Source organism: Physeter macrocephalus, chromosome 4 (assembly GCF_002837175.3).
Source record: "Physeter macrocephalus isolate SW-GA chromosome 4, ASM283717v5, whole genome shotgun sequence".
NCBI classification, from domain to species: domain Eukaryota; kingdom Metazoa; phylum Chordata; class Mammalia; order Artiodactyla; family Physeteridae; genus Physeter; species Physeter macrocephalus.
Genome location: NC_041217.1, coordinates 78,175,426 through 78,183,129, shown reverse-complemented (window position 1 = coordinate 78,183,129; position 7,704 = coordinate 78,175,426). Strand labels below are relative to the sequence as shown.

Sequence of the window (7,704 nt, the reverse complement as noted above, 5' to 3'; positions counted from 1 at the left end):
TCTGCTGTGATGGAACATTCATGAGGAAGACGGTTATTATTGAGTCCAGTGACCACCCAGACAAAACGGAAGTAGGAGGCAGCATCACCCCTACCCTCTTCCCCTCCAACTCCCTGGGGCCTTCTGTAGCGGCCCACCCAGAGATGTCTCTTTCTGGGCAGGAGCCACCCCGGGACCGGGCCTTGGTGGACCACGAGAACGTCATCAGCTGCCCCCACCTGGGCGCCAGCACCAAGGAGGCCCAGAGCCGCTGCGGGGAGGAAATTGCCATCCAGTTCGTGGACATGGTGAAGGGGAAATCTCTGGCGGGAGTTGTAAGTATGCCATGAGGGGCTGGGCCCGGAGGTCAGAGGAAGGAGTTGCAGAAGGGCGTGTTGTTGCTGGGACCAGATTCAGCCCTGGGAGCCGAAGATAAGGGACTGTACTTGAGCCAGCGCTCTGGGTGGGGTGGCAGGAGCTGCCCCTGCTTAGCCTTGAGAGCTGAGGCCCAGCAGCAAGGAGCCAACTTAGCTTGTTTATATTGTAGGCTCACTGCTGAGACTGTGGTTTTTCCCAGTGCCCTGCCTCTGGAGAAAGGCTCCTTTGTTCTCCACAGGCCTTGGGAGTGAAGGAGTTGGCTGGCATGACGGCGGGATACCCGAGGTAGGGGCAGGTGGGGGACGGCCTGTGGAGAAAGCCCTGAGAGGGCGTTCTCACCTCCTAACCCCGAGCGCTCGCCTTTCATCCCATCTCTCTTAGAACCCTGGGCAGGGATGCCCTGCCCAGAAGCCTGCACCCATCTTCCCCATAGGAACCCTCCAAGCCAGCTGGCCCCCTTTCGTTCCCCAAATCATGGTTTCTTGACTGCGCTCACAGTGGGCCCTTCCTGGCATGTGTTCCTCTTCCAAGCTGAACCTGACTTATACTTCAAGTCCTGTCTCATGCACTCGGCTGGCGGGTAGTCCCTGACCCTCCTGGCTGACCCTCAACACGGGCATTTTCACTTCTGAGGACAGAACTGTGGCAGGAGAGACACAGGATGCTTTGTTCAACCCTGCCTGCCCTGGTTTAAGAGCCCAGGCCACTGTGGCCTCTACACCCTGAGAAAGTAAAGGAGCCTGCTGCTGTCCCGTAGGAGGGCTCCCTGGGGGCAGCCATCACAGGTGCGACGGGCAGGCTGGGACAGCCTGGCAGTGGCCACAGCTCGGTGGTCAACAAAGACACATACCCATCCATGTCTGCACCCTCTCTCTGCGCTGTGTCTGTGGGCTTCTCAAGACAGGGCACGCTTTCTCACTCCCTTTGCATGCCGCGGGCTTCTGAGCGGTTCATTCCTCCCCCGTGAGGCTGGTGGGGACCCAGGCGAGGTTTGGGCCACCGTGACCATTGCCACCCAGTCTGGGCTGGGCTTTTCTTTTTTCTGTCCACTCACAAGGCAGGGTACAGCCCTCAGCGGTGCAGCCCTTATGAGTTATTCAGGGAGTGGTGGCGTTCCAGGCCTTCTCATGACGGGGACTCCTTGACACCAGCTCCATCAAATGGGCCCACAAAATGTCCCCTTCTTACTTAAGAGGTCACATCTCCTAGTCAAATTGTTAAACTTAGGCAAATTGAACTCTCCAGCCACAACGGCTGGTGGGGTAGAGTAGGCATTTGTAAGAAAGACATAGTTGTCACATGGGAAACTCCTCTGTCCCTCATTCTTTACCGGGTCTTCTCAGTTCTGCTCTAAAGTGAGGCACAGACTAGCATTAGGGGCAGGTTGGTGCCCCAGTGCATTGGCTCTTCCTGGAGCCTCCCACTCGTCTTCTAGAGAAGACAGACGCTCCTTTTACTCTGCAGACCTGGGGGAAGCACCGCCCTGGCCTGTGCAGGCACCTGACCAAGCGTGGCGCCTGCCTTTGGGGCTTCTCAGTTGAGCACTGTCCTGCTGCCTGCTGCAGGCTTTCACACCCCAGCTGGGGCCTGGCCCTTCACTTCTGCCCCTGCAGCTCTGGGACTCACTGCCCTTTCTGTGCCCTTCGGAGAGGATCAAAGGGGGCCCAGCCGCAGGGTGCGATCACACCAGGATGCCCCTTACACAGAAGGGTCTGCTGGGGGGGGGTCCTGCCTCCATGGTTGTTTCTGTCATCACAAGTCTCTCTTCTTTAATTCTCTGCCAGTTGTATCTTTATGAAAACAGGAATAGAAGCGGCCACGTTTTCTTTTCATTACATCTTAGAGCTGCCTGATTGATTTGCATCCAACCTGGGTTTCTAATTAAATCCTTCTTAGATGGTTCTCTTTACAAGTTGCCTCAGCATAGGTGGCCAGATACTTAACTCAGAGCCACAAGATGGAATAGACGTTTTGACACAGAACAAGCTGGTTTTTGTTATCAAGCCCCTGCTGGGGGTCCAGCCAGCCAGACCGTAGACTTACAACGTCAGAAGATTACGTGGCTTCTGCCTTCTTCAACTGCCCAGCAGGCCTGTGGTAGACTTCACAGGAGTCAATATTTAAAGAGTGATGGATCTTCAAAAGCATGTGAATCCAGGGAGTTCCCTGGTGGTCTAGTGTTTAGGATTCTGCGCTTTCACTGCCATGGCCTGGGTTCAATCCCTGGTTGGGGAACTGAGATTCCACAAGCTGAGCGGCATATGACCAAAAAAAAAAAAAAAAAGTATATAAATCCAGCCTTACAGATTGTGATACTTTGACAGAGTGTTTTGTGACAATGTAAAAACACATTTAAAAAAATCAACATGGAAAATAAAAATGAAGGCAAATTAGGAATGCCATCCCAGAGGGACATACCACTCTAGGTCCAAGTGATCTGTGACTCCTCATATGTTTTTGTTTTCGTATTTTAATTTCTAAAAAAATGTATTTATTTTATTTATTATTTTTGGCTGTGTTGGGTCTTCGCTGCTGCGCGCGGGCTTTCTCTAGTTGCGGTGAGCGGGGGCTACTCTTCGTTGCGGTGCGCGGGCTTCTCATTGCGGTGGCTTCTCTTGTTGCAGAGCAAGGGCTCTAGGCGCGTGGGCTTCAGTAGTTGTGGCTCACGGGCTCTAGAGCGCAGGTTCAGTAGTTGTGGCGCATGGGCTTAGTTGCTCCGCGGCCTGTGGGATCTTCCCAGACCAGGGCTTGAACCCGTGTCCCCTGCGTTGGCAGGTGGATCCTTAACCAGTGCGCCACCAGGGAATCCCTCCCCATACGTTTTATGTCAAAGACTCATCTTCCTTCTCCAGCACAGGAGAAACAAGTCTCCCGTGGAGGGGTTGGGGGCACTGGCACATGTTCAGAGAAGAGGGAGATGTCCTTCTCGCCAACTTCCCACTCCCTTCTGGCAGTTTGAAGTGGTCTTAGCCTTTTGTGCCCTTTTCTGGCTCTATAGCTCTCCTCAGCTATGGGAACAGGTTGTTGTCACCTTGTTGGTGGCTAATGGAGGTTGTCACCCCGCAGGCACCCAAAGCAAGGGTGGCCCCATGCCACCTGCTCTCCACGTGGAGCTGAGTCTCAGCAGCAAGACCGTGTTTGGAAGCCGAGTTGGGCAGGTGTGCCCTGTCCCATCCCTTCCTGACCTCTGCCCTGCTCCCCTTTCTCTGCAGGTAAACGCCCAGGCCCTTACCAGTGCCTTCTCTCCACACACCAAGCCTTGGATTGGTCTGGCAGAAGCTCTTGGGGCACTGATGCAAGCCTGGGCTGGGTCCCCCAAAGGGACCATCCAGGTGGTAACACAGGGTGAGCCGGGAACTCTGCAGAGGGAGAGGGAAGAGGGGCGTGGACTCGGCACCCCACCGGGTGTGTCTGCTGCAGGCCACAGACCAGGGAGGGAGGGACTCAGAGGTGACCCCGCTCTTGTGACTCCACGTTTCACGTTTGGTCTGAGTATGGCTTGCTTGCTACTGAGGAGGATGGGTACAAAAAGTTATTGGGAAATATACTTAATTTTCGTAAATCACGTTTATGCAGTATTTTTAAGACGTGCACGTTTGGGGTGCAAGAGGGACCTCCGTAAGATTTGGAATTTCACGTGAGAGGCAGTAAGATTGGTGGAGGAAGTCCGGGTGAAGCAACAGAACATTTTATTCTGGTTTTGACCCAGTGGCTTACCTGCTGTGGGACTTTCCCTTCTCTGAGCTGTGAGTTCTTCACCTGTGAAGTGAAAGCGGGGGCGGGTGTGTCAGACGAGGCAGGCGGTGAGGACCTTTTGTGCTCTGTGACATCCTAAGGTGGGCCCTCGGGCAGGCTGATGCCCGCAGGGGCATTTGCTCAGCCGGGGAGTGGGGACGGGACGGAAGCAGCGTCCACTGTCTGTCCCTCCGCAGGCTCTGGCCGCCTTTGCAGTGGGTCCAGCCCCGTGCAGGCGTGGTTGAGAGACCGGGGAGGGCCCCGGTCCCCTGAACCCTGCAGGGGCTTGTCCTCCCCGTTGACTGTTGGGCATAACCTCACCTGGGGAGAGACTGGAGTGGAGGCAGGTAGACCCTGAGCATGGCCGGTAACCAGGCAGCGGCAGAGCCAGGGGCCTCACTGGCCGGGGTGCCGAGGCCTCAAGGAGACAAGACAGGGAAGTGGGCCCAGCTGCTTTAATCGCCCCTTTCTGCTTCCATTTCCTGAGGCCGGCAAGGGCATGAGTGCCGGGTAGGGATGAGGGTAGGATAGTTTTCAAGTGTCCATTTGGGGAATGACAGGCAGGCCAGGGCGGACAGGCCAGGGGCAGGTGTGCGGGGCAGCAGTGTTAGGCTGGGTTCTGGAGAAGAGCTTCTTAAACTGGTGTAGAGCGTCCCTGGTGTCCTGGCCTGGACCCCCCATGTGTCCCCCACCCCGGCCACCTCTCTGCCCGCAGAGGAAAGCAGAAGTGCCTGGCAGGCTGGAGCTGGGCCCCCAGGTCAGTGAGGAGCCGTGACCCAGAGCTCGGGGCCAGAGATGTGCTGCCCACTCCCTTGTTGTTCTACACACGGTGGCCTTACGGCGGCTTCTCTGGGTCCCCAGGATTATCCCTGAAGAACTCTGGGAACTGCCTGACCCCCGCCGTCATCGTTGGCCTCCTGAAGGATGCTTCCCGTCAGGCGGAGGTGAACCTGGTGAACGCCAAGCTGCTGGTGAAAGAGGCCGGCCTCAATGTGCGCACCCCTCCCCTCCATCCCCCCTCCATCCCGGGTCGGCACTGCTTTTCTCGCCTGCCTTCAGAGCACCTTGCTGCTCTGCTCCTCGAGCGGGGAGCCCTGGGCGCCCGTCCTGCAGCTGACAGTGTCTGCCTGTGAGAAGTAGCTGTGATCTCCTCACTTGCAGAGTGGAGATACCACCGGCCCCGATCATCGCTACGGATGAACTAATACCCGTGAAAGTGCTTTGTGTATAAGTGCTCTGTGAGTGGGAGAGGCAGCAGGAACCCCATTTCACAGCTGAGGAAATCGAGGGGCCAGGCTGGGAGCTGGGAGATAGCCCGGCGCTTGCTCGGCCCCTGATTCTCCAACCAGTGTTCCTTTACCACGGCGCCCAGGTTCCCGGCTAGTCTGCAGACTCCGGGAGCTCACCACACATCCTCTTAGCCTCTGCCGCCCCTCCTGGCTTCCCTTTGGCGTCTTCCCTTCCCGTTCCCGTTTTAGACTGAAGTCTGCGTCTCTCAGCCAGTGGAAGCTGGCAGAAGCAGTGAGCAGTAGAGCTCTCACGTCCCCCTCCTCTGCCCCCACTGCTCTCCTCTATCCCAGGCAGGCCACTGCTTCTGTGCAGAGAGCAGTGAGTCAGGGCACGAGGGACCAGGCCGGATCAGCCTCCGGTGATGGCCCTGCTCACCCCAGCCCTTCTCACAGCCCTGCCTCCCTCCCTCCCACCTTCTCCCCACTTCCCACCGTCCAGTCCAAGCCTTTACCTGTACCTGGTAGATCTCTTTGCCCTCCCTTTAGGGAGGAAGCTCATGCTCAGGGCCACCAGGCTTTCCCAGCTGCCCTCCCCACCCCCTCGCCCTGAATTGCTGAGCGTGGCAGCAGGGCTGAGGCCCTATACATTGGCGATTAGGCCTAGGGAGGGGGTGGGCGTCACTGTGCCTTTTTGCCTTTTCTCTGCAGGTAACCACTTCCCACAGCCTTGCTGCACCAGGGGAGCAGGGCTGCGGGGAATGCCTCCTGACCGTGGCCCTGGCAGGTGCCCCCTACCAGGCCGTGGGCTGGGTCCAGGGCACCACGCCTGTGCTGCAGGCACTCAACGGAGCTGTCTTCAGACCAGAGGTGCCTCTCCACCGGGGCCTGCCCCTGCTCATGTTCAGGACTCACCCCTCCCACCCTGCGGTGCTGCCAACTATGATCGGTGAGGAGGGAGGGACCTGTCGGGCCGGCCGGTGCCCTTGAGGCAGCGGTGGGTGTGTGTTGAGGGCTCTGTCCTGGGACTGGGCTCCGTGGACTTTTGCCTCCTTCAGCCTCTCTCCATGCCTGCCGGCATCACTGGATCTGCAGCAGGTTCCAGAACATTTGGGGAGCCGGTATGGAGTTCTGAGGTTAGGTGCCTCATCTAAGGTCGTAGAGCGGTGCGTCAGGGGTAGGGCCCCAGAGCCCCTATTGTTAGGCAGGTGCTCACCACAGTAAGGACACAGTTGAGAACTGCCTGCAGAGCTGTATCCCAGGAGCTCAGAATTAAGTTGCAGGTTTCCTTCTGACCGCGGGCCCGGTGGTGGCCAGCCTGATCCAACAAAGCATGTCAGGGCATCCCCTCCAGATGTCGTGGGCATCTTGGATCTGCTCCTGTCCCCTGGAGCTCAGGCTACTGGGAGTTCTGGAGCACTTCCAAGTATGGCAGAGAGTGAGTGTGTCCACAGGCCTCAAAGGGCCTAATTTCACTATCGTTGCCAGCTGCCCAGGGGAACTTTCCCCTGCTTTTCCCCCTTGCTGATGGTCTGGATAAAACTGGCAGCCAGCAAGTCCAGCTCTGGCTCTTGGTGGCTGATCTTCCCTCCCCTGCCTTGCCTGATGGCCAGGGTGTTCCTAAAGCCTGCAGAATAGTCAAGGTCCTGGGCAGAGCCCTTTGTCCCCTGTCTCAGCACTTTGATTCTGAGACCATCACCCCCGTTGCAACACTGATCTTGGGAACTCAAGACTTGTGAGCCCGCTCCCAGCCTCTTGCTTCTCCTTCCCCCAAGCCCTGTGCCAACCAGGGGATTCTTCTACTTCCAGGCCTCCTGGAAGAGTCAGAGGTGCAGCTGCTGTCCTACCAGACCTCAATGGTGTCAGATGGGGAGACCTGGCACGTCATGGGCATCTCCTCCCTGCTGCCCAGCCTGGAGCCCTGGAAGCAGCACACGACCGAGGCTTTCCAGTTCCACTTCTAACCTTGGGCTCACTTGTCCCAGCCTCGTGGGATTTTCCGAAGAAACACACCCACTGGGAGAGGAGAGCCACATTCCTGGGGCTGGCACTGCTTGTGTCTCATCTGACCCCTGTCGTACGGCAATAACCACCCAATAAAGAGCCTAGCCCATACTCTCCGGGCACCTTTGTGTTGTCATTACCCTGAAGAGCCACCAGAGGGCATCCGCAGGCAGCCGTGGGGCTGGGCTTTTGTTGCAGGAGGGTAGGACATGTAAAGGGAGATCCAGATGGGCGGACTGCATGCCTGCCTGTGGGTACTCTGAAGAGGACCCCCTCTCCTGTCTCTCAAGTTTTTAAGAGGCATTTTTACAGGAACAAAACTCAAGGTATTTGAGCAAATTCCTATGCTATTTCAGATATCCCTTCCATCTGGGAATTTAGA

At 57.2% G+C, this 7,704-nt stretch overlaps 1 protein-coding gene across 1 annotated transcript; it reads left to right on the top strand.

The window, feature by feature from the left end:
* The first annotated feature begins 20 nt into the window (after positions 1 to 20).
* PHGDH (phosphoglycerate dehydrogenase) lies at positions 21 to 7,433 on the top strand. Its single transcript, XM_055083899.1, is given in 7 exon segments — positions 21 to 314; positions 557 to 611; positions 614 to 642; positions 3,570 to 3,702; positions 4,954 to 5,084; positions 6,030 to 6,267; positions 7,128 to 7,433. Coding segments are annotated over 7 exon segments (1,035 nt in total). The 3' UTR covers positions 7,283 to 7,433.
* The last annotated feature ends 271 nt before the right edge of the window (positions 7,434 to 7,704 follow it).